The following is a 27,415-nucleotide window of genomic DNA, read 5'->3' on the forward strand; positions in this document are numbered from 1 at the left end:
TACATTCTAAATTAACACTTGAGCATTTGACTTTATTTAGCATTGGTTCAACAAGAGCTCTTAATGTACTTTCCATTGACTGTGGTTCAATTACTGTGGCATTGTAACTTCCAAAGAAGCTGGTTAAGTGCAATCGCAGAACCTGTGGCCACAATATTTATTGAATTAAACACAAACTGTTCCTGGAATGATGGACAATTTAAGCGGAATAATTGACATTATTGACAACCACATTATTTTTGACAGACTGGTGAAAAAAAAGGGAGTTCCGGTGTTTAGCTTCCAAATGTTTTAATTTTCCTAAACTTTTGCCTTGCTGAATGGAGACAAAATAGAATAATTGAATGCTTCAAAGCTAGTTCTGTTAATTTCCTCACAGCCTCTCTTTTCATATCTTCATTGGAAGTGTGGCAAAGCCTTGTTTACACACTTGTTTACACACTAGCCTTTTGGTGAAGCTGTGAAGCTCCAATGAAGGTTCCAGCTTATCAAAATCACATTGATATCACCGACTGTCACTGGGTCACTGGGATTGTGCATGTTTCTTTTGAGACAAGTTTCAAACGCCTGTAATTGTTCATTAACACCACCGACTCACTCCCTCTGAACTTTTCCCTCTCAAAGTCCCCTGCTGTCCTCCCCCCTCACTGCACCTGCTGCCCCCCTCCCTCAGCGTCCCCCACTTTCCCAGTACCTACAACGCTCCCTGGCCCTTTTCCCCTTTAAACCCCCCCCCAACCACTACAAAGCTGTACACTCCCCCCCCCCCCCCACCCTGCACCCCAGCATCCACACTCCACTTTGACACCCAGCTGCTCCCATGTTGTCTAACCTTGTCTCCAGGCAACAGCCTGCACCATTAAACTTGCTACAAGACCAGTTTGTCTGTAAAACTGAAATGAAAATTGAGAAAGATAAATTAATATTTCATGTTTTGCTCTATTGTCCAAAGTCAAAATGACTCCCATTGCGGCAATTCACAGAGGAAGAATGTCCACGTTTATCAGGGGGCTGGCACCACCTTCAATGATTTTTCTATCTTAAAGACATAACTGCAATGTGTTGTTGCATTTGAAATGAAATGAAATGAATGAAAATCGCTTATTGTCACGAGTAGGCTTCAATGAAGTTACTGTGAAAAGCCCCTAGTCGCCACATTCCGGCGCCTGCCCGGGGAGGCTGGTACGGGAATCGAACCGTGCTGCTGGCCTGCTTGGTCTGCTTTAAAAGCCAGCGGTTTAGCCCTGTGAGCTAAACCAGCCCCTTCTGCTTTAAAAGCCAGCGATTTAGCCCAGTGAGCTAAGCCAGCCTCTATTTGCCACAGCAGCATCAAAGCAGAGAGGGAGTAAATTGGAAGATAAACATATCTGGTCATTGTGTTTTTACTCATTGTGAATTGAAGCATGAGGCAGTGACAGGAGTAAACCATATTGTTTCCTGTTGCTCCTATTCATCAGAGCAAGCTGTTAGTGTGTAATTGACATATATGTTACGTATGATCTGTGTGCACCGAGTACCTATTTATATATTGTACTCGAACTGCAGGTGTTTTAATATACAAATGTTCCTATTATTAAAATGCAACCTAAGCTGTGAAATGCAGAGATATCAGACAGAAATCCGTGATCTAATTTTCACTGTGATCTCGGAGCTGCTTCTCTTCTTTCTAAATATATTATTTAGTTGTGAAATTTCAGAGCTCAGAGTAACTTGTGATGGTACATTTCTCGTATCCCTTTGTTCGCTTGTCAATACTGTTGGGTGACGTTGCTTCAAGCTGAACTGTAGAGTAACTGAACTAGTTTGTATTCCATTGTACCTCCTCGTCATCTGGAAGGATATCCCAAGACCTTTCACAGAAAAGAAGAAGCTGTTGAGCCTTTCCTGTGGTTTCCTGGGAGCTGGATGACACCTTGTACAATGAGGTGTGTTTTAAGAAGTATTTTTATAAGGTGAGTTGGACAGGCGAGATAGGTAGAGCAGCCTGAGGCAGGAATTCCACAGAGTGGGACTGGAGGTAGCTCAAAGTGGAGTCGGGGATACACAGGAGGCCAGAATCATGGCACTGGAGGATAGTGGAGGGGATGTGATGCTCCAGAACATTGCAAATGTCGCACGGATAAGCCGATGGAGAGATTGATAGGTAAGGACAAGAATTCAATTTGATGTGCTGTGCAGCCAATATAGGTCCACAGATTAAAACAAATTGGCCTTATTACACATACTGGAACTTCAAGAAAAGGGAAAGCACTGAGAATTGAGGCTACAAAGGCTTAGGAACTTAAGACTTAGAAGCAGAAGTAGGGCATTTGGCCCTTTGAGACTGCTCCACTCTTCAATAAGATTATGGCTGATTGGTTGTGGGTTTACCTCCTTTCACATCTGCCCCGATAACCCTGAACTCTCTTATCTGTCAGAAAGAAATACAATGACACAGCTGCCACTGCTTTATGAGGGAGAGAATTCCACAGCCTCACAACCCTCTGGAAGAAAAACGTTGCCCGCATCTTCATCTAAAGAGAGAGATCTCTTGTTCTTAAATTGTGTCCCCCGAATTTTACTTACCCTCACAAATGGAAGCATCCACTGGGTATCCATTCTATCAGGTTCCCTCAGGATCTTATATGTTTCAACAAGATCACCTCACATTCCTCTGAACTGCAATGAACCGAGGCCCAACCTGTTTAATTTTTCTTCATAGGATAGGCCCTTCATCCCAGGAATTAGCATCTTCAATAATAATGAGTGAATTAAGTCTTCAACAACAGGAGAGATAAGATGCAGCTGGAGCCAAGCAATTTTGCAGAGGTAGAAGTACGTGGTCAGTAGTGCATGGGGTATTGGGTGAAGTTTTCTCATTTTTAGGCACAGTGGTGCAGCAGGCAGGAATAGTGGCGTGGGAGCAGTGCTGGGCAGTACTCGGGGCCGTGCAAGGGCATGGCACTCTCCCGCTGGGAGAAGCGTGGTCTCCCTCTCGGGATGGAAAACCCTGCCAGCATAAACCATGGGCAGGATTCTCCGACACCCCCCCCCCCCCCGGTCGGAGAATCTCCCGGGGGCGGCACAAATCCCGCCCCGCGCCGGCTGCCGTATTTTCCGGCACCGTTTTTCTGGCGGCGGCGGGATTCCCGCCATGCTGGTCGGGGGCCGTTGACAGCTGAGCGGCCGTCCATTTTTGGCCAGTCCCGCCGGCGTGGGTTACTCAGGTCCCATATGGCGGGACCTTGCAGGTAGGTATGCGTGGGCTGTTCTCAGGGGGGACCCCCAAGGTGGTCTGGCCCGCGATCAGGGCCCACCAATCTGTGGGCGGGCTAGTTCTGTGGGGGCACTTCTTCCTTCCGCATCGGCCCCTGTCGGGCTCCGCCATGGCCGGCGCGGAGAAGAGAACCCCTCGCCAAAATACGCCGGCCGGTCTGCGCATGCCCGGAATCCCACTGGCAGTTCCACGCATGCGCAAGATCTCGCCGGCCCTTCGGCTCATGCGCGAACTCGCACCGTCCCTTCGGCGCCAGCTGGAGCGGCGCTAATCACTCCGGTGTCTACCTACCCCCCCAAAAATGCAGAGAATTCCGCACTTTCAGGGGCTGTTGATGCCGGAATGGTTGGCACCGTCGTCCAGTGCAAGTTGACGCATGAGCGGGAGCGCCAGCGCGTGCTGGCGTCATCCCCGCGCATGTGCAGAGGCGGCGGTAGTGCTCCGCCATTGCCGGTGCGGAACAATAGAGTGCCGCCATGGTACAGGCTTGCCCGATCGCAGGCCAGGCCACCGTGGGGCACCTTCCGGGGCCAGATCCCCCCGCATCCCCCCGAGAACCCCGGAGGCCGCCCACGGAGCTGGGTCCCGACGGTAGGGACCTATCTTGATTTACGTCGGCGGGACCCTCGTTAAATGGGCGGGACTTCGGCCCATCGCAGCCAGGGGAATTCGGGCGGCCCTGGGGCCCATTGAGTCGCGCCGGTCCCCGCCATTCTCTGATGCGGGCGGGGCGATTCACGCCCGAGCGTTTTTTGGGTGGGGGGAGGAGAATTTGGAGCACGGCGGGGGCGGGATTCACGCCGACCCCCGGCGATTCGCCGACCTGGCGGGGGGTTGGGAAATCCTGCCCCAGGGGCGGGTTTCTGTGATCCTGAGGCCATGGGTGCAATTCTCCGATCGTGTGACAGAGTGTCTGCGCCATCGTGAACGCCGTTGTGTTTCACAATGGCGTGAAACGGGCGCGGACACTAGCGATTCTGGCACTGGAGCGGTTCACGCCACTCCAGCCTCACTTCCTGCGTGCAATGGAGGTGGCACCAACCCGCGCATGTGCAGTGGCGACACACCAACCCGCGCATGCGCGGTGGCAACACACCAACTCGCGCATGCGCGGTGGCAACACACCAACCCGCGCATGCGTGGTGGCTTTACAGATTGCACCGGCCCTGATGAAACATGGCGCAGGGGTCTGGGGCCGGACGCGCACCAAACTAGGCCCGGGGAGGGAGAGGCCGGCCCGCCGACCGGTGGGCTCCAATAGCGGGCCAGACCCCATTGGAGGCCCCCCCGGGGACAGAGCACCACTCCCCCCATCCCCACAGGCTGCCCCCCGACCCTTCGCGCAGAGTTCCCGCCAGCAGCGACCAGGTGTTTACGGCGCCGGTGGGACTCTGCTTTTTCCGCGCGACCGGCGCCACACCAAACGCGCCGGCGCAAATGGCGCCGATTGTCCGCACCTCAGGCGGCATGGCGCATTTCCGGCACGGGGCTGGGAGAATCACGTCGTAAGGATTGATGCCATTGGAAACGCTGTCCCATTTCTCAATGGCATCAAAACGGCCTCAGGATCAGCAATTCTGGCCCCTACAGGGGGCCTGCACGGCACTGGAGCGGTTCACGCTGCTCTAGCTGCTTAACCCGCCATCAACTGGGTGCCGCGGGATCCACGCGTGCACAGTGGCACCAGCGCCAACGCGTGTATGCGCAATGGCACTGGCGCCAACGTGCGCATGCGCAGTGGCTTTCTTGAACACGCGGCCTCGACACAACATGACGCAGGACTACAGGGGCCATCGTGGAAGAAAGGAGGCCCCCAGCCAGAGAGGCCGGCCTGCCAATCAGTGGGCCCCGATCATGGGCCAGGCCACATCGGAGGCACCCCTTGGGGTCGGACCCCTCCCACCCACAGGCCGCCCCCCGACCCTTTCAAGCTGGGTTCCCGCCGGCTGAGACCAGGTGGACGGCGCTGGTGGGACTCGGCGTTTTTACGAGAATCCCAACGGTCAGAGAATTCCGGCCAACATTGTAAGTACATGCCGTTTGGATAAAGCCTTATTGAGCAACCAGGGAGAAGAATTCAGTGGCAAAAATGTGATGTGTTTGACGGAGGCTGAAAGTGATGGTTTCCGTCTTCTTCATATTCTGAATATTTTTGAACTCTGGCTTATCAAGATTTACTTTCAACAAGTATGTATGTCAATGTGACATGGTTGTGGGCTAGACTTGAGAAATTTATGTACTTAGGCAGAAAGGTTTTTCTATTCTTTAATTAATACCAGCTGCCAGAAACGTACTAGAGAAACTTTTCGTAGAATCATAGAATCCCCAATGTGCAGAAGGAGGCCATTCGGCCCATCCAGTTTATACCGACCCTCCGAAAGAGCTCCTTACTTAAACCCATGCCTCCACCCTATCCCTGTAACCGAGTAACCCCACCTAACCTTTGAACACTAAGGGGCAATTTAGCATAGTCAATCCTCCTAACCTGCATATCGTTGGACTGTGCCACCGTGCTGCCCTGAACTAAGGAACTAAAATCCGACAAATCACCTGCATCTCATGGTCAATATCCTCGGTTTCTAAAAGAGGTAGATGCAGAAACAGTGGATACACTGGATATGATTTTCCATATTCCTTTAGATTATGGAATGTTGCCAGTGGATTGGAAGTTAGTAAATGTAACACTGCTATTCAAGTAAGGAGGGAGAGAGAAAATGGGGAATGACAGGCCTGTTAGCCATTCTTCAGTCATTGAGAAAATGCTGGATTTTATTATCAAGGAACTCGGCACTTCGAAAATCATAGCATGATCATTGTCAGCATTGGTTATGAAAGAGCAATTGGGCGGGATTCTCCTGTACCCGGCGGGGCGGGGGTCCCGGTGGGACAGAGTGGCGTGAACCGCTCCGGTGTCGGCCCGCCCCAAAGATGCGGAATCCTCCGCACTTTCAGGGGCTAGGACGGCGGCGGAGTGGTTTGTGCCCCACCGGCTGGCATGGAAGGCCTTTGGCACCACGCCAGCCGGGGCTGAAGGGACTCCGCCGGCCGGCGAGAGTCCGCGCATGTGCGAGTATGTCGACGTCATCCCCGTTCATGTGCAGGGTGGGGGTTACCAACGCGTCGGTCATCGTGGAGGCTGACACAGCCGCGAGTAGGAATAGAGTGCCCCCACGGCACAGGCCCGCCCGCGGATTAGTGGGCCCTAATCACGGGCCAGGCCACCCCCCGGGGCCAGATCGCCCCGCGCCCCCCCCCAGGTCCCCGGAGCCCACCCGCGCCGCCAGGTCCAGCCGGTAAGGGACCTAGTCTGATCCACACCAGCGGGACCGGCAAAAAACCAGCGGACCATAGTCCCAGATGACCATAAGCTGCTTTCCCCTTTTAGGGGGAGAGCTGAAGCTGACTGGTGGTAATTTAACCTGAGGATCAGCACATCTCATGCGAGGGGCAGACTTAGGAGCAGAAGTTGTTGAGAAAGCGGAGCCGGCATGAATAACCTCAGCTGTTGGCTTCACTCTGCATCATGAACCAGCTGTCCAGGCAACTGAGCTAAACCGGCCCCAACCTATATTAATGACTTAGATGAAAAGATTATGTGTAATTTATCCACGTTTACTGTTGATGCAATGCTAGGTTGGAAGATAAGCTGTGAGAAGGATGTAAAGAGGCTGCAAAGGGATATAGGGTGAGATTTTCACACTGTTCACGACTGCACACCCCGGCCACAGGTTTCCCACCAGTGTGGGGTGGATTCAATGAGAAATCCCATTGACAGTGGTGGGACCAGAAGATCCTACTGCCTGTCGTAATATACATCCAGGTATATGATGGAGTGCAGACAGGCAGTGATTGACACACAGGATGAGCAATGAACACACAGAACACAGCAGCCAATCACCAGACAGGACACAACCACTATAAAGCCAGAGGGCACCAGTTTTCCTGCCCTCTCGGGATCCAGCCTCTGAGACAGTCAGAGCTTGTGAGCAGCAACTAGAACAAACACCATGTGGTAGTCAGTTAGTCTGGTCAGGTTAGCCATCCGGTAACATGGACAGCGTCCGCCCTCCTCCGCAGCTCCGCATCGCCGGCAACCTCGGTGCAAACTGGAAGATTTTCAAACAGAAGTTCCAGCTCTATCTTGAAGCCACTGATTTCGAGGCCGCATCAGATGCCAGGAAGATCGCACTCTTCCTTTCTACAGCCGGGGACCACGCTATCCACATCCAAAGTGGTCAGACTGTCTGACCTCACGTTGGCGGCGGTAATCAAGGCATGCAAGGAAACTTTTGCCCGACATGGGATCCCACTCACAGTGATGAGTGACAACAGCCCCTGTTTTTTCAGCCAGGAGTGGTCAGATTTTGCCCGGCTGTACAACTTTCGGCACGTCACATCCAGCCCCCACTACCCCCAGTCGAATGGGAAGGCCGAAAAAGGGGTCCACATCGTTAAAAGACTATTGTGCAAAGCTGCTGACTCGGGTTCTGATTTCCACCTGGCGCTGTTGGCTTATAGAGCAACCCCTCTGTCCACTGGGCTGTCCCCAGCGCAGCTCCTCATGAACCGGATGCTGCGAACGACGGTGCCGGCTAGCCACATTCCGGACCTTGACAACTTCCCGGTCATACAGAGGATGCAGCAGTCTCAGGCCCAATGCAAGTCGGCGTACAACGCCCATGCCACAGAACTCCCCGAGCTGGTCCCTGCTGACCGAGTTTGTGTTCAGCTGCCTGACGTGGCTGGTCCGCCACGGCTGTGGTTGTCAAGCAAGTGGCCCCGAGATCGTACCTCATTTGCATGCCTGATGGCTCCTTTCTCTGGCGCAACAGGCGGGCACTGCGCAGACTTCCACGCCCGCCACCCGACCGTGATGTCCCACCTCGCACACTGCTTCCTCAGAATGCGCCCTTCCACGAGGCCACCGATCTGCCAGTTGTTCTACCGACCTCTATGACCACCGCATTGGAGGCAGTCCCGCCCATTCAGGTGCAGGCGGGCCCTGACCCACTCTTGAGGCGGTCAACCAGAATTCGTCGCCCGCCACAGAGACTGAATTTATAGACTTAATGTTGCATTACCTTGTTATCTCACCGTTGACATCTGTACATATCATTTTTTTTCTCATGTGTTATCTGCACTCTATCTGCATTAGACACCTTCCCATGTATATACGTTAGCATATTCTGTATATAGTCAAGTTCCTGGACACATATTCATTATTTATTGACCTGAACACATATTTCTTTTTAAAAATGGGGGGAGATGTCATAATATACATCCAGGTATATAATGGAGTGTAGGCAGGCAGTGATTGACACACAGGATGACCAGTGAGAACACAGAACACAGCAGCCAATCACCAGACAGGACACGGCCACTATAAAGCCAGAGGGCACCAGTTTTCCTGCCCTCTCGGGATCCAGCCTCTGAGACAGTCAGAGCTCGTGAGCAGCAACTAGAACAAATACCATGTGGTAGTCAGTTAGTCTGGTCAGGTTAGCCTCAGGTCTCCAGTCAAGTCAGCATAGTGTCAACCCACAGTTAAGCATCTATTATAGTTAGTTGTTCAGTAAAATTGTGTTGCATCTCTTCAAGTGTTGGAAGTCTGTCTCTCTCTACACTGCATCAAACGCAGTCCACATAGACCCAGCTTACCCAACGCATAACTGCCTACCAATGGCGGGCCACCAGGAAACATGCCGCGGGGAGGCCAGAGAATCTTGCCCAATGACAGATTCAGTCATAAATGGAGTAGAAGGTGGAGAAGTACAAGGTTATTCATTGGTTGCAAGAATATAAAAGCAGATTATTTTTTAAAGGCATAAACTTTCAAAGGTTGACATTCAGAAAGACTTGGATCTACGCGTACAAGAATCACAAAGTTAACAGATAGGTGGTAATTAAGAAGGCAAATGGTATGTTTGCACATGTTGCAAGGGAATTGGCATACTGGACGTGTTGATAAGGCTTTGGTGCCAGCATATCTGGAACACTAATGCTATTTTGGTCTCTGTATCCAAGGAAGTATATACCTGCCTTGGAGGTGATACCACAAAGGTTCACTAGATTGGTTCCTGGGATGAGAGGCTTGTCCTATGATGAGAGGCTGAGTAAATGGTGCCATTACTCTCAGGAGTTTAAAAGAATGAGAGCAGATTTCATTGAAACATGGAGGGGCTTGGCGAGGTGGATTCTGTGAGGTTGTTTCCCCTGGGGAATCTGAAACATGGACACGCAGGAAACAATCATTTTGAATTAAGATGAGAAATTTCTCCACTCCAATATTGTGAATCGTTGAAATTTTCTATTCCTGAGGGCTATGGCTGCTCAGTATATTCAAAGCTGAGATAGACAGATTTTAGCTGTCTCCAGGAATCAAGAGCATAAGTGGGAAAGTGGAATTGAGGCGGAAGATCAGCCATGATTTTATTGAATGTTAAAGTAGACCTGAGGGAACATATGATCCATTGCTGTTCCCATTTCTTATGTCTCTATATTTATACCCATGTCAGTACACTCCCAAGTTCGATATCATTGTTGTTGTTTCTCTTGCCGCATCTCCTGCTGCACAAGGCAGACTTTCATCTATTCCCATAGCGAGGTTTCCTCTGTCGCTCGTCTGTCACCAGAGGCTTATAGCTTGAAGGGCACCACTCCACATCAAGCATGGCTGACCAGGGCCGAAATTCTCCAGTCGTGGGCTTCTCTTTTCTCGCTGGCAGTGCATCCCTGCCCGCAGGTTTCCCAGCGGTGTGAGGTGGCTTCAATGGGAAATCTCATTGACAAGCAGCGGGAAGATAGAATCCCGCAGCCAGTGAACGGCACATCGCCGAGAAACACATGACTGTGGGACCGGAGGATCCTGCCCCCAGGATTCCTGACCCAGCTCTTACCTCCTGCTACTGACATGTGTTGGAAGGATTTTGCAGGTTTGCACTCAACTTGTTTGGCCGCTTTATGAATGCACCTTCCTTGGCCATCAAGTCCTGGGGTGGGACATGGATCCGGAGCTTCTGGCTCAGAAACAGAGACATTACTCGTTGTGCTTCCCAAGTCAAATAAAGCATGGGTTAAAAGATTTCCTAACCTGCTAATCCTATTTCATCTCAGAGAAGCCGCCTTGAATGCATCACTATGACATTATCATTTCCCTCACCAACCATTCTTTTAAACTTGTGAAATAAGATTGTAACTTAGTAATCACTGTTGGTGAAAACAATAAGTGAGTGCATTAGTGCATTCATATGATATTCTTTTCGTCTGCCACTTCAGTGAAAGCTGTAACCCATTTGAAATAAACAGATTAATACTTCTATTAAGATAGCTGCAGGGAAATGTAATATGAATACATTCACATCTCCACTTTTGAAGCAATTTATGTAATAGATCGGTGCAGAATTATGGGGACTGTTCAATATGAAATTTTGGTTGCGTACCTAATAGGACTGAATTGAGGTTTCGGCTCTTTTTGAATAAATAGACAGAAGAGTCATTCATTCCATCACTCTGGACTGTATTTAATCTCACATTGCAGAAATAAAAAGAGATTCTACATGAACCAACTCCCTTTGTGGTGTATTTTTAGTCCATTTGAAATTTGCTCAGGCATATATTAATGTTCTCTGTCACTTATGTGAAGCCCCGGTAGTGATACTCATAAAGTCTGTTCTGAAGTGCTTAAAACAACAAGTTCCAGATGTGAAAAGTATATTATATCCTCAAGCTAATTCATGACTATTGATGTGCACAGTGTATCCTGTCACTTAACGTTACACATGAGTTAAAAAGAGGGAGAGCCCATGGGGTATATGAAAGCAAGGTAGATGAGGTGGATACAAACAAAATGGCATCAATAAGACACAAGTTATCAAAGTGGCAAGGGGGAACCTCTTTTGTTTGTTCATTTAGTGATTTGGCAATGATTGTAGTGATTTTTATTGTATTGAACGGTAAAATAGTCTACCTCTGCTCCCATTTCTTATGTCTCTATAATTATATGCATGTCAGTCCACTCCCAAGTTAAATATTGTTGCTGTTGTTTCTCTTGCCACACTAGTGCTGCACAAGGCAGACAGTTATCTGTTCCCATTGCAAGGTATTCTCTGGAGCAGGTCATTGGTCTGTCACCAGGGGCTTACAGCTTGAGGGGCACCACTCCACTTCAAGCGTGGCTGACCAGGAGTTTTGCCCACTCTTACCATCTGCCAGTGACATGTGGAAAGGATTTTGTATGTTGATACTCAACCTGTTTGGCCACGTTATGAACACACCTTCTATGGACAACAAGTTCTGGGGTGTAATTATTCAACGTTTATTGGGGATCTCATATTGTTCTCTGCATTGCACCACTTTTTGAAGGTTGTGAAGGCCAGATTACACATTGTTAAAGATCTGAGGTCAAAGCAGAAAAGTTGGTAAAGGGCTTGCAGGGCACTAGGTGTCGAGCAAGGCTTGAGAAATGTATGAGCCAAGTATGTTCGCTGGAGGTGTTATCTTCTCTCGGAGATTTCTCAAAAGACACTCAAAGGAGTTGATTTTCATTATGGTGGGAAGCAGGAGTCAATTTATCTTTGAAACCTTGTTTGTCTATTTAGCAGCAGAGGAAAACAGTTACTTCCATTTTCTGACATGACCGCATCTTCAGTGTGACAAAACGAAAACTGCAGCAAAGTGGTGCCTTGCAAGACATTTTCCTTCTTTGGATGTTCGATGTTTGAAGCTCAATATCCTTATGGAATAGGCATCCAAAACCAAAGACCTATATACAGCTAACTAGATAAACAAAGTCCAACCCCAACCAAACATTTTGGGTAACTAAGCTGTTAACCATCATATTTTTAAATAATATTTTATTGAAGGTTTCATATTTAACAAAAATGAACTGAACTACAAGGCAATTGCGAAAATTATTCGAACATGGTACAATTGTCGTATTAACACAGGAAATTAGAGATGTGGAAGAATACCCAACAAGAATTGCATCCAAATCCCCCCTGTATCCCCCCGAACCACATCCATAAACCTTGGGCGGAATTCTCTGCAACAGCCGACGCCATCGTGAAACCCGGAGTCATTCACGACGGAATCGGATGCCGCTCCTCGGCCCCTATTCTACCTCCCCCCCCCCCTTCCGGGGTGCTAGGAGCGGCGTTTCATGCAACTCGGCCGCCAGGAATGACACGGCCGGCGGTGCCTAATGACATCAGCCGCGCATGCGCAGGTTGGCCGGCATCAGCCGCTGCCCCGCAAGACGTGGCAGCTTGATCTTGCGAGGCGGCAGAGGGGAAAGAGTGCGTCTCTTGGAGACGCCGGCCCGACGATCGGTGGGCACCGATTGCGGGCCAGTCCCCTCCCGAGCACGGCCGTGGTGCTCAATCCCCTCTCCGACCCCCACAGGCCCCAAACTCACATTTCGCGCGCTGTTCGCGCTGGCAGCGACCAGGTGTGGTTGCCGCCGGCGTGAACAGGTCGGGAACGGCCTCTGCATCCTGTGGGTCGAGTTCTAGGCGTCCGGGCTTGAGGGCTGCTTCCATGATTTCTTCGAATGTTTCCTAAGTATATTAAATTGTTGGAACCAACAATTCTACGGACACATGCTTGTAGGATTAGAATAGCGGTTTTAATATACTTACAACAGAGCCAACCTGTTAGCCGTTGAACTTTCGGTGAACTGGCCGGCTGACCCTGTGGCACTGATCTTTATACAGCAGCTCCTGGGGGAGGTGTCCTGGGCGGAGCCAAGGGAGGAGCCCAGTACAACTCTCGAGCATTCCCAGAGCTACTCCCCCTGGAGGTCAGGTAGTGCAACTGCACTTACAATATAGACACATGTATATACAGATTATAATCCGGTGTGAATCACATTCACCACAAACGGCAGGCCGCTCGGCCCATCCGACTTGTCCTCACCTTCAGCGAATGTGAGGCAGTTGAAAATATGGATGGCGTCGTCCCCAGCCGTTTAGAGGAAGAGAGCAATCTTCCTGGCACCTGAGGCAGCTTCCTGATCTGTAGCTTTGAGGTACAGTTGAAGCCTTTGTTTAAAAATCTTCCAGTTCGCACTGAGGTTGCCGGTGATGTGGAGCGGCGGGGGAGGGCAAACGCTGTCCATACTACCGGATGGCTGATCGCTGGTCGAAGGCAGATTATTTAAGGGTAGGTCCATCAAACTCTAACATCACGTACTGGTACCATGATGTGTTGGGTATGCTGGGTCTGCGAGGACTGTGTTTACCAGAGCAGTGAGAAAGACAGGCTACCAACACTTGTAGAAGTACAACTCTATTTTATTTAACTATGAGCTGTTAAACATACTTGCACTGTGGGTTGACGCTATGTTAGGTTGACTGGAGACCTGAGGCTAACCTGACCAGGCTATACTGCTAGCACATGGTGGATATTCGTGATGCTGATCACGGGCTCTGACTGTCTCAGAGGCTGCATCCTGAACGAGCGGGAAAACTAGTGCCCTCTGGCTTTATAGTGGCCGTGTCCTGTCTGGTGATTGGCTGCTGTGTTCTATGTGTTGATTGTTCTTTCAGTGTGTCAGTCAGTGTCTGTCTGGGCACCATCATATACTTGTGTGTATATTATGACAGTACCTGGACCAATTCAATGACTGTTGAGGGGCTAGAACTGGCGCCATGTGGAACACAATCAATTCCAATGGAAAAAGGTGTCAAATTCACCAGGTCGAGATTGACACTCGAGAGAGATTGACAAGCTGCAGCTGCAATTTCGCACTCCAATCCCCATGCACAGTCATCCCAGCTAACAAGATGGCACTGGTTGCAGTGGAGCACACCCATCCCTGGCTGGGGCCAGAGGAGGTACCGAGGAGGGGTGACCTGGGGGTCACCGTTCCATATGACCCGTGGTGCTAGATTCACGATGGGCAGTTAGCGGTGTGCACCGTCACATGGCTGCCTGGCAGGAGGCGACAATGGTGTTCCGTGCCCCCCCCCCACGACCCCACAGCCCATCTCCTGGCTACACCCCGACCCCCCCGCTACTCCCCCGATGCTGGCTGAAGCCCCCTGGGCAGCGGTACAACCGTCAGCACACTATGGTGATGTTGGTCACTTTCTGTACGCCCTTTCTCCCCCTCAGCAGCTATGGCGCATGTTTCACTATTTTTGAAACCTCAGTGGGGGCAGAGGATCGGGGAGGTCCTGGAGAATGCCGAATCAGGCCCGCTAATGATATGCCAATGGGTTTACTATACATGCAGAGTGGAACACATTGACGCTGCTATCATGGCACCAGAGAATTGCGTTTGTGCGTGAACCCAGCGCTTGCAACGACTTCAGTGTCAAAACCGATTCTCTGCCCAATCGTATTTCACAATTCCGGCATCGGCCGATGGAGAATCCGGCCCATAAAGTTTAATTTATGAAGCCGTTACCAGTTATATATCACCTGGATGCCCAGATACCTGAAGCTAGCTCTGGCCCGGCGGAAGGGTAATACCCCCAGATTGGCTCCCTTCCCTGGGGGATTAACTGGACGTACTCCCTTTTCCCCAGGTTTAACTTATAGCCTGAGAAGGAGCCAAAGCCCTTCAGCAGTCTCATAATCTCATCTACAGGGGAGACCGGATCTGTGACATGTTGAGGAGCAACATGCCCCCCCCCCCCCCCCCCCCCCCCCCCGGATTCCCCTCCATCCACCAGAAGCCCTCAGTGCGATCGCCAGAGGTTCAATTGCTAGAGCAAAAAGGAGCGGTGACAATGGGCACCCCCGTCTTGTACACCCGCTCAGAGGAAAGTATCTGACCTTGTTAAATTGGTGTGAAGCTAGCCATGGGGTTCGTGTACAGTAGCTGCCCCCATGAAATAAGTTTCTGCCCAAAACCAAACCTCCCAAGTACCTCAATGAGGTATTTCCACTCCACTCTGTGTATTCTTTCCGTGCATCCATAGCTATTATCACCTCTGGCTCAGTGACCTGCCTTTTTTAGAGTACATCTGCCTTCAAAAATCCCGTCGGATTTTCTACCACTATATCTGGGGCACATGGCTCTAACCGCAAAGCCAGCACCTTAGCCAGAACCAAGGCATCCACATTTAGCAGTGAAATGGGCCTGTACGAACCACACTCCATGGGGTCCTTGTCTTTCTTTAAAATAAGGGAGATGGTGTCTTGTGTAAGCGTACCAGGCAGGTAACCTTGAGCTGGAGCATTATTGAACATAGCTGCCATTATTGGTACTAGCTGGTCAAAGAATGTTTTGTAAAATTCAACCGGATACCCATCAGTGCCCAAGGCTTTATTCATCTACATCAGCAAAATCACCCTTAGCACCTCATCCAAGCGCAGAGGGGCCTCCAGCTCCTCCCTACTCTCCTCCTCTACTCTCAGGAAGGACAGCCTTTCCAGAAACTCCGTCATATCTGACAGCCCCTCCGGAGGCTCCGACCTGTACAAATCCCTGTTGAATGCCTCAAATGTCGTATTGACATCTCTCGGTGCTGTCACTATACCACCCTTCAAGTTTTTGGCCTGCATTATCACCTAAGGGGTCGGCTGCCGGCTCAGCTGGTGTGGCAACAGATGGCCTGCCTTCCTCCCATGCTCATATACTATAGAGCCTTCACGAGTTGTAACTGCTTGATCACCTTTCCAGAGGATACCAAGTCAAACTGCACCTGGAGCCGCTTCCTGATTGCAAATAGTTCCGGAGTAGCAGAATATTTACAGTGCAGAAGGAGGCCATTCAGTCCATCGAGTCTGCAGTGGCTCTCTGAAGGAACATTCAACCTAGTCACACTCCCCTAAAGAATTGAAATGTGAAATGCGAGGGTTTGAAATATTGGAAAACATGCAGAGAAACTTGATTTGAACAGAGATTAAGGAAACAGAGTCCCATGTCGAGCACGCTTAATTGAGTGTTTCCCGGCACTTGCAGCGCCGAGAACAACACCGCTATCAAACGTGACTCTGTTTCAATTTGGGACCTCTGCGAGGAATGCCACATCAAGGCCACACACAGTCCCATTTCCTGCATTGACAAGCAGAGCCATTTTTAAGTGGTGCCCCGATCGTTAGACCACCCACCGCAGCCTGTGGATCCCCCCAATGCCCTATAAGGGGATCATCAAGACCCATCGTTCCACATAAGAGCAGGGCATACCACGGCCCAAACCCAGCATGGGTAAAATGTCATCCAAGCACCACCAGCCTGACACCCTGGCAGTGCCACTTAGACACCCTGGCAATGCCAGGGTGGCACCCAGGTGGCACTGCCAGGCTAGCAGTGCTAGGGTGGCATTGGGGTACCAGGGTACCACCCTTCCCAGAGCCCGATCACCATTGGAGATCCCCCTCAAGTGCCGGTATATCTGGTTCACGTTTCTGGAGTGCTAATTGGCGCTCGCTCAGGGTCTCTGAGGCGAGGGGGTTAGATCCATGCTGCCGGGAAATCCACGGGCAGGGATTCGCTACCAGAGGGAAAAGTGGATTCAATGGCCGTAGAATTCCAGCCTATATATGCAAAAATCCTGATGCCTGTTTCAAAAATGAGCCCTGGATATTTACTATTTTTTCCCTTTATCAGGAGGCCACAGGATACACTTCTGCCTGTATTTGCTCACTTCCTACCTGTCTTATTGAGTATACTTAGTATGCCTGGAATAGGGTGTTTCATGCTGAATGTATAGGCAATAAAATATGGAAAATTCAGTGTGTTGCAAATCTTAAGAGAACAAACAGCATTAGTGGTATTTGCACAGAACATTAACCTGCAACACACAGGGCTGGATTCTCCGACTGCCGACGGCAAAATCGCATTCGGCGATTGGCCGGAGAATCCATTTTGATGTCGATATCGGGGGTCGGTGCCTGATTTTGGATGTTCCGCTCCCTTCAAAACGGCATCATCAGTGAGTACACTGCACGCCATTAGGATGGCCTCAGGATGTCACCTGAAGGCCCTGCCCCGATGCTCAGCCCCCAATGGGCCGACTTCCAGATCATTTGTGGTCTGAGGTTTCTTCAGCCTTGCGTGGCAGCTGCGGACTGTGCCCTCAGTTGGGAGGGGGAGCCGTTCTGCTGGCCGGGGGGACTTCAGCGGCAGCTGGTGGGGCTGGTGAGGGGGTGGTCCGGGGGTGGCAAGGGAATTTAAAGGGGGCACTATCTGTCATGTACAGTGTGACCGCCGCAGGTTGCCGACGGCAACCACAGACCCGGCAGTTCGCCGTCCGTATCTACAGGGAAAGCCATGGGTTTTATGTGGCGTGGCTGCGAGGCTCACACCGGGCAGAGCATTGGTGCGGGTACGCCACTGGTCGTAGTATTAGACACATGCTTCAGACATAGCCGCAAAAGCGGAGAATTCAGCCCACAGTGTTTGTATCATATATAATCTATTTGTTTTATCTCTGATTTTTTTATCCTCTTCATATTTGTTTTATATAGTTTCAGTTAATCTGGAATATTTGCAACACCTAGTTATCACATTGGCAATTTAATACGTACACTTTCCTATCACACATTACATGAGAAGAAGGGGCAGCACGATAGCACAGGTGGATAGCACTGTGGCTTTACAGTGCCAGGGTGCCAGGTTCGATTCCCCGCTGGGTCGCTGTCTGTGCGCAGTGTGGTGAATTTATTACTGCGACCATTCACCATTGTATTACATTACATTGTATTATGCTGGTGCCCTTGAGGGCTCCGCCCCTGGCTCCGCCCCCTCGGGGGAGGTATATAGATCTGCAGCCTGTAGGCGGCTCTCAGTACAGAGCAGTCGCAGGCTGGCACAGTTCTAGCTGATTAAAACCAATGTTCACTTCAACTCTCCGTCTCGTGTGGATTGATGGTTGCATCAATTTAATCAGCTACAATATCGCAATGGAAGTAGCCCTCAAACCTGATCGCCTGGAACTCGACCCACAGGCAGCTGAAGCCAAAGGAATTTTTTCGCACTGACTCTGCTGTTTTGAGGCCTACGTTGCCGCCTCCTCCTCGCCCTCCGTCACCGAGGAACAGAAACTGAGTCTCCTCCATGCCCGGGTGAGCCACAGAATCTCCGTGCAGATCGAGGAAGCGACCACGTATGCAGACGCGGTCACGACCCTGAAAAGGCAGTACGTGAGGCCGGTGAACAAAGTATTCACGCGGCATCTCCTCACCATGCACCGTCAGTGCCCCGGGGAATCGCTGGGAATACCTGAAGGACTCGCTAGAAATTGCAACTACAAGGACGTCACGGCCTCGCAGCACATGGAACCCGCCATCCGGGACACCTATGTAGCTGGAATCCGTTTCAACTACGTCAGACAGCGCTTGCTCGAAAAGGGCGCCCTCGACCTAGAAGAGGCGGTAAAACTATTCACCTCCTAAGAAGTAGTGTTTCAGAGCCTCAATGCTTTCCCCTCCGACCAAGCGATCCCCTCATGGACACCGGATCAGAGGAACCTCAGGAACCCGGTCAATGGGCACGAAACACCCTGCCTGCTTGACTCTGGGAGCAACGAGAGTTTTGTACATCCAACACGGTAAGGCGCTGTTCTTTCCAAATTTCCCCCACATTCCAGACAATCTCCCTCGCTTCCGGATCACATTCAGTGCAGATCCGGGGGTACTGTGTTGCGAACCTCGCGATACAGGGCGCCGAGTACGCCAATTCTAAACTATATGTCCTCCCCGATCTCTGTGCTCCTCTCCTGTTGGGACTGGACTTCCAGTGCAACCTTAGGAGCCTGATCCTGAAGTTCGGCGGACCCCCACCCCCTCTCACCGTATGTAGCCTCGCGACCCTTAAGGTCGACCCTCCCCCGCTCTTCATGAACCTCACCGCCGACTGTAAACCCGGTGCCACCAGGAGCAGGCGGTATAATGCTCAGGATAGGATTTTTATCAAGTCCGAGGACCAGCGGCTCTTGAAGGAGGGGATCATCGAGGCCAGTAATAGCCCCTGGAGGGCCCAGGTGGTGGTCATGAGGACCGGGGGAGAACCGGATGGTTGTAGATTACAGCCAAACCATAAACCGATACATGCAACTTGATGCATACCCCCTTCCCCGAATAGCGGACATGGTAAATCAGATTGCACACAATCAGGTGTTCTCCACGGTAGATCTGAAGTCCGCATATCACCAGCTCCCTATCCGCCCGGAAGATGGTCGCCTCTTCCACTTCCTCCGGGTCCCCTTCGGCGTCACCACCCGGGTCTCGGTCTTCCAAAGAACGATGGACCAAATGGTGGACCAGAACGGGCTGCGGGCCACATTTCCGTACTTGGACAACTTCACCATCTGCGGCCATGATCAGCAGGACCATGACGCCAACCTTCAGAAATTTCTCCAAACCGCCCAAGCTCTCAATCTCACCTATAACAAGGAGAATTGCGTTTTCCGCACAACCCGACTGGCCATTCCCGGCTATGTCATGGAAAACGGAGTCCTAGGGTCCGACCCCAACCGTATGCACCCCCTCCTGCAACTCCCCCTCCCCCACTGCCCCAAGGCCCTGAAAACTGCCTCGGGTTCTTTTCCTATTATGCCCAGTGGGTCCCCAACTATGCGGACAAAGCCCGCCCACTGATCAAAGCCACCACCTTCCCCCTGACGGCTGAGGCCCGCCAGGCCTTCAGCTGCATCAAGGCAGATATTGCCAATGCCCCGATACGCGCGGTGGACGAGTCCATCTCCTTCCAAGTGGAGAGCGACGCATCAGAGGTCGCCCTCGCCGCTACCCTTAACCAGGCTGGCAGACCTGTAGCCTTTTTTTCCCGTACCTCAAGCCTCTGAAATACGACACTCCTCAGTCGAAAAAGAAGCTCAAGCCATTGTGGAAGCTGTGCGGCATTGGAGGCACTTCCTCGCTGGGAGGAGGTTCACCCTCGTCACTGACCAACGGTCGGTAGCCTTCATGTTCAACAATATACAGCGGGGCAAGATCAAGAACGATAAAATCTTGAGGTGGAGGATTGAACTCTCCACCTATAACTACGATATTGTATATTGTCCTGGGTAGCTCAACGAGTCCCCAGATGCCCTGTCCTGCGGCACATGTGCCTGCATGCAAGATGACCAACTCAAGGCCATCCACAACGACCTCTGTCACCCAGGGGTCACCCGGCTTCTCCACTACATCAAGGCCCGCAACCTGCCCTACTCTACCGAGGAGGTCAGGGCCATGACCAGGGACTGCCAAATCTGTGTGGAGTATAAACCGCACTTCTATCAACCAGATAAGGCCCACCTGGTGAAGGCATCCCGGCCCTTTGAGTGCCTCAGCATCGATTTCAAAGGGCCCCTCCCCCCTACTGACTGCAACCCGTATTTTCTTAACGTCGTTGACGAGTACTCCCGTTTCCCCTTTGCCATCCCATGCCCCGACATGACCGCGGCCACTGTCATGAAGGCCCTGCATGGTATCTTCACATTGTTTCCCCACTTACGTCCACAGTGACCGGGGCTCCTCATTTATGAGCAACGAACTGCGTCAGTACTTGCTCGGTAAGGGCATTGCCTCGAGCAGGACTACCAGTTACAACCCCCGGGAAACGGGCAGGTGGAGAGGGAGAACGCGACGGTATGGAAGGCCATCCTTCTGGCCCTACGGTCCAGGAGTCTCCCAGTTTCCCGCTGGCAGGAGGTCCTCCCCGACGCGCTCCACTCCATTAGGTCACTCCTTTGCACAGCCACGAACAAGACCACTCATGACCACCTATTTGTTTTCCCCAGGAAATCTACCTCCGGGGTCTCGCTTCCGTCCTGGCTGATGACACCGGGGCCTGTCCTCCTCCGAAAACACGTGAGGAATCATAAGTCCGACCCCCTGGTCGAGAGGGCCCAGCTCCTTTACGCCAACCCCCAGTATGCCTACGTGGCACATCACGACGGCCGACAATACACAGTCTCCCTCCGGGACCTGGCACCCGCTGGTTCCCCTGCGACCATCACTTACCCCCCCCCTCCCCACCCTACACTGAACACCGCCCCCGCCCCTACATGGCCTACACCCCGCCTCCTACACCCCCTCCCCCCATCGCCAACCTACAGGGATGAAGCTCCAGAAGACACGCTCCCGGAGTCAACACCCGTGTCCGCAGCGACGAGTTCAACACCCGTGCCCACAGCAAAACCAGAGCTCAGGCGATCACAGCGAATGGTTAAGGACTGAACCTGTGAGCCACTTCACCCCTGCTGGACTTCAATTTTTAACAGGGGGTGAATGTATTACTGCGACCATTCACCATTGTATTACATTACATTACATTGTATTATGTTGATGCCCTTGTGTGCTCCACCTATGGACCACCATTGTATTATATTACATTACATTGTATTATGTTGGTGCCCTTGTGGGCTCCGCCCCCTCCGGGGAGGTATATAGATCTGCAGCCAGTAGGCGGCACTCAGTACAGAGCAGTCGCAGGCAGGCACAGTTCTAGCTGATTAAAACCACTGTTCACTTCAACTCTCCATCTCATGTGAATTGATGGTCGCATCACGGAGTCTGCACGTTCTCCCCGTGTCTGCGTGGGTTTCCTCCGGGTGCTCCTGTTTCCTCCCACAGTCCAAAAACGTGCAGGTTAGGTGGATTGGCCATGATAAATTGCCCTTAGTGACCAAAAAGTTTAGGAGGGGTTATTGGGTTACGGGGATAGGGTAGACGTGAGGGCTTTAGTGTGTCGGTGCAGAATCGATAGGCCAAATGGCCTCCTTCTGCACTGTATGTTCTATATCTATGTCTAATACAGAAGGGAAATGGAACTAAAGCTAGTAAATTGAGTCAAAATACAGATTAGCCGTGATCTCACTGAATAGTGGGACAGACTCCAGAGGCTGTTTTAACTATTCTGTTCTGATGTTAAACTTACCTCATAGTGTAACATTTCTGATACCGGAAAGGACAGGAAATGTAATGGGCATCCTACATATTCTCCAGAACCACTTTACCATGACTGAGATTAATTATTAGTTCTGACCTGCTTTAACTGATATGGTGGAGAACAAAGGCACAAATCTTAGCTCGAGAGATTTTCGACAGCTTAAGGAAACTCTCACCAAGCCAATTACACAGAAGTGTTTGGAACAAGTCTGAACAGCCAATATCAAATGTAAATATCAATATTTGATCAATATCAAACACAATAAGTATTTAAAATTAAGCTTCTGTTACTTAGCCCGTAACTTCCTCAGAGTTGCAAACTCCAGCGAATTGCGGCTATCGATGGATTTACCCACACTGGGATTCTAAAGCCCCTGTCCTGCCTAACCTTCCTGGCTGAGACAGGAGCAGCAAAGTCCGCTTCCAGCTTCATCAGTGTGCACTAGCTGTCATAAAGGAAATATTTAAAGGGAAAATTAAAAGGTTGAGGAGTGGGGGGGTTGTGTTTGCACCAAGGAATATGGGGTCAGTCCGCGAGAGAGGCGGTCAATCTGGTGGGGGGCTGTCAGACTGAGAGGGGTGGTGTCAGTCAGCAAGGAGGGGTGTCAGTCCAGTGAGGAGAGGGAGGTCGAAAAAGGCTTCACTGGGGAGGAGAGAAGTTGGAGCAGATCGTATCGGGGGGGGGGGGTTGTGGTTGCACCGAGGAATATGCGGTCAGTCCGCGAGAGAGGCGGTCAATCTGGTGGGGGGCTGTCAGACTGAGAGGGGTAGTGTCAGTCAGCATGGAGGGGTGTCAGTCCAGTGAGGAGGGGGAGGTCGAACCAGGTTTCACTGGGGAGAGAAGTTGGAGCAGATCGCATCGGGGGGGGGGGGGGGGGGGGGGGGGGGGGTTCAGGTCCATTTGGGCTGTTTTGCGGGGGGTGGGAGTGCATCCGTTCAGGGACAAGACTGGCGTGGTTTCTCCCCTGCAGGAAGCAGGGTGAAGTGCAGTGGAAGGCTGGGTCTGTTCTTTTAAAATAGTTACGCTGTAGTTAGAAGTAATTTTTTTCCTGGTGGCATGTGGCACAGTGGATAGCACTGGGCCTGCGGCGCTGAGGACCCGGGTACGAATCCCGGCCCTGGGTCACTCTCCCCATGCCTGCGTGGGTTTCACCCCCACAACTCAAAGATGTGCAGGTTAGGTGGATTGGCCACGCTAAATTGTCCCTTAATTGGAAAAAAAAATAATTGGATATGCTACATTTTTTAAAAAGTGAGTTTTTTCCTTCTAACTCACTCAGAGTATGTATCAGGGCAAAACTGCAGAACAATCTGAAGTTAGTGATTTAAATCGCATCTGTCAGATGGTTCCCAGCCCAGCGGATTTGTCCAGAAGAAGTTAACACTCTTGGACAATTGCCGGGTAAACCTTTAGCTGGGAACCTCCCAGAGGGATTCCCCAGCATATCATTGGGGTACCTCCTAAATGTAACTCTGTGGAAGCAGGAGTGATTCAAAGATTCAGTATGCTTTCCAACATTGTTCCTAAAAAAGCTGGAGCATCAATTCAGAATATTAATACAAGGTATTTACAATTTGTTGAAGACTTTCTGTCATCTATTTTTTTCCTGACTGTCCAATTAAAGACTGTTGCTAGGATATGGTTTCGCCAACACTAATTCTGGTCTGGCATCTTCCTGGAATCTTGGCAAAATGAAAATGAAATGAAAATGAAGTGAAATTAAATGAAATTGGACCCAGACCATCTCTGCAGCCACTTCTAAAAACAAATCAACTGACACCTGGGATAGGGGAGGTGGCGGTGGGGACGGGGTCATCTTACAAAGAAAGGTTGGGCATCATGGGCTTGTATGCGTTGGAGTTGAGAAGTGATCTTATTGAAACATATAAGATTCTGAGGGTGTTGGCAGAGTGAATGGTGAAAGAATGTTTCCCTTTGTGGGAGAGACAGGGGTCAGGATTCTCCAATCCCCTGTCGGGTCGAAGAATCGGGGGGGGGGGGGGGGGGGTGAGAATCGCACCATGCCGCTCCCACGCGGCCTGCCAAATCTCTGGCGCCAATCTCGGGCGCCCGCGGGATCACCGCCGCACCGGTCGGGGGCCATTGAAAGCGGCCCCCCGGCGATTCTCTGCGCCTCGACGGGCTGAGTGCCGACTGGGTTTGGCTGAGTTCCGCCGGCATAGGTTATGTATGGTCCTACCCAGGGGTACCTCAGAATTCCAGCTGCGGGGCTGTCCGGGTGGTGGGGCGGGGGGATCCGACTCCGGGGAGGGGCAGAGCTCCATGGTGGCCTGGCCCGCTATCGGGGCCTACCGATCGGCGGGCGGAATATTTCCATGGGGGACCTATGTTCCTCTGGGCCGGGCACCTCTAGGGTTCCGCCATATTGCCCGGAAGCCGGCGCAGAGACTGGAACCCACGCGCATGCGCGGACCTGCGCCGGCCGTGGCGCGCCGGCTGGAGCAGCGGACACCACTCCGGCGCCATACTAGCCCTCTGGGAAGGGCTGAATATCTGGGCCTGGAGGCCTGTTGATGCTGGAGTGGCCTGCGCCGCTTTTGACGCTGACATCAGAACTTGGCCGTGGGATCGGGGAATCCCGGCCAAGTACTAGGAGCCCTGTTTAAAAAGTAAAGGGTCTCACATTTAAGATGGAGATTAGCAGAATTGTTGTTGTCTGAAGTTTGCGAATCTTCGGCAGTCTCTTCCTCAGAGAGAGATGGGGACAGCAACATTGAATATTTTAAGGCAAAGGCAGCTAGATTCTTGACGAACCAGGGAGTCAAAGGTTATCCGGGTGGGTGATACGTGGATGTGGAGGCAAATTAGCCATGATCTTATTAAATGATGGAGCAGGCTCAAAGGATCGAATAGCCTCCTCCTGCTCTTAATTCGTATCTTGTTTAGTCTATAGAATATTCAATTGTGGAAGGCATCTCAAGTACCTGATTACATTCCTCTTAATGCCCACTGCAAAACAATTGGACTGGGACCTGCAGCTCTGTTTATTTTCTTTCAAACAAGGAAGATGTGGCACCTTTACCGCCACCCGACCTGAAATAAGGTAACACAGTGTGAAGCAATATTCCAACTCAAGCTAGCTAGATGCTCCAACTACATTACTGGGGAAAGCTTCTCATCCATTCTCTTATCTGTCTCTCCAGCTGTTTGTATGTCTTTCTATCTTCGTAGCTGTGTAAACATTGCAAGAGATGCAATGAAAACACACTAGAACCTTGTAAATACAGTTGGAAGTAGAAATTTGATTGATGCTATCATTGCTGATAAAGTCTAAAAAAATGACACAAATGAATAATAAAAGAGGGCTTGATTTATGACATGTAATGGTTTGTGAAGTTGAAAGCAAGCATACTAATTATTCTTAACTGTGCATATAATTTCGCTAAAACATTTTAATCCTATTAGACTAATGTGTTGAATTTCATTATGTTTGAGAGAAGTGAAATTGTGCTTTTTAAGTAAGGGAGTAATAAAAAAGTTAATGTAGCCATATGAGGCACATTGCTGAAAGATCATGTAAAGAGAAAACGAGTCACTGTTGGGAACGTTGGTGAAAATGTGTTTTATTCAAAGATAACTGACAAAGAGTTTGTGTAATTATCGGTGACTTAGTGGTAACACTCTTGCCTTGGAGTCTGAAGGTTGTGGGTTCAAGACCCATCCCAGAGATTTTATGGGCAGCACAGTGATATAGTGGTTAGCACTGTTGCTTCACAGCGCCAGGGTCCCAGGTTCGATTCCCGCTTGGGTCACTGTCTGTGAGGAGTCCGCACGTTCTCCCCGTGTCTGTGTGGGTTTCCTCCGGGTGCTCCGGTTTCCTCCCACAATTTCCTAAAGACGTGCTTGTCAGGTGAATTGGACATTCTAAATTCTCCCTCTGTGTACCCAAGCAGGCACCGGAATGTAGCAACTAGGGGCTTTACACAGTAACTTAATTGTAGTGTTAATGTAAGCCTACTTGTGACAATAATAAAAGATCATTATTATACAAGATTATTACAATAAACTTGTCTGAAATGTGTTATTCTAGAAATCTGCAAGCTTAAAGAAAGAAAAGAAATAACTACTTATACAATGTCTTTGTGATTCAGGATATCCCCACAGCACTTAACAACCAACCAAGTACTTTAGAAATGTAGTCACGGTTAATTTAAGGACATTTTGTGATTCATTCTACCCTTATGGTGTTCTGCATTTGAATCGACTTGGGGACTCTGGGCTTTGTGTGGAACAAGCATTTTTTATGGCTCACTGCATGTTTAATGTCATTAGTCATAGATAATGGTCCCCAAAAGTACAAGGTAAATGACTGCTCACTAAGTGATGTTTGCAAGCTACAGCTCCTGGCGTTTCAATATGCTGCACCCTTCAGTAGCCTTTCTCATGGCTGCCGAAGGGTGGATTTAATAGTAAAGAAAAATTGATATGTAAACTTCTAACTTAATCAATTACTTTCCTTATTTCTAGCCACAGAACCAAGTCTCCGGGCTGGTTACCTTCTCCGTCGAACTGGAACTGTTCTCAGGGGCTTCCCTATGGATGGGAGATGGCGACTACTAAGGACGGCAGAGATTACTACATTAAGTAAGTTCCAAAGCTGGATTTCTTTTTTACTCCATTCTTTCTTGCCTTACACAGAAACTGCAATTATGACATATGAGGGCGGTGATTCTGGCCCAATTAGATTATGTAATCTGGAGACCATCATTGATAAATGAGCTGCAGCCAATAAATTGTTAAAACTTCCAGTTTTGTTCTATAATATCTGCCTGAGTGACAGCCATGAAGGAAATAACTTTCTTTGAATTCAGTTCGGGACAGTTGTTCAGAATCCAACCATTATATTACAGGGATGTTGAGTATAACACAAGAATTTCCACGGTTTCCCCTCGTCTGACGTTTGACTGGACAGTCAGTTTTTTGAGTGGCCACTCTAAAGCCTTCTAAAATGTATATCAGGCATCTAATTTTCTTCTTCGCCTCATTTCTTATGATACAGGGCCATTGACTATTAAAGTGCTCAATTAAACATCTCCTTCTAAAAGACTAAAAGATAAAGTGGCAAACATATTTTCAGTTCCTAATATCAATTTGCAGCGATGATTATCCCAATTACAATTTTACTTGTGATACATTTCAGTACAGTTTGTGGAGGAGGGGGGGGATTTTCCACCACTATTTTCAATGGGTGGGAATGATGGCGGGGGCAGAGAATCAAGTGAGATTCCCAAAACGACTTTCATGCCAGTGGGATTTCCCCGCTTAATTGTCCCATCCCCTGCCAGTGATGTAAC

General features: G+C 50.3%; 1 protein-coding gene across 8 annotated transcripts in view; it reads left to right on the top strand.

The window, feature by feature from the left end:
• frmpd4 (FERM and PDZ domain containing 4) overlaps positions 1-27,415 on the top strand; it is a 1,288,989-nt gene that overhangs the window by 940,411 nt on the left and 321,163 nt on the right. For all 8 annotated transcript variants that reach the window (XM_038802435.1, XM_038802437.1, XM_038802436.1 and 5 more), the window contains exon 2: positions 26,589-26,705. In XM_038802435.1, the coding sequence (XP_038658363.1) occupies positions 26,589-26,705 (117 nt within the window). The remainder of the gene's footprint in view (positions 1-26,588; positions 26,706-27,415) is intronic.

The sequence above is a fragment of the Scyliorhinus canicula genome, chromosome 7, assembly GCF_902713615.1.
Source record: "Scyliorhinus canicula chromosome 7, sScyCan1.1, whole genome shotgun sequence".
Taxonomy (NCBI): Eukaryota; Metazoa; Chordata; class Chondrichthyes; order Carcharhiniformes; family Scyliorhinidae; genus Scyliorhinus; species Scyliorhinus canicula.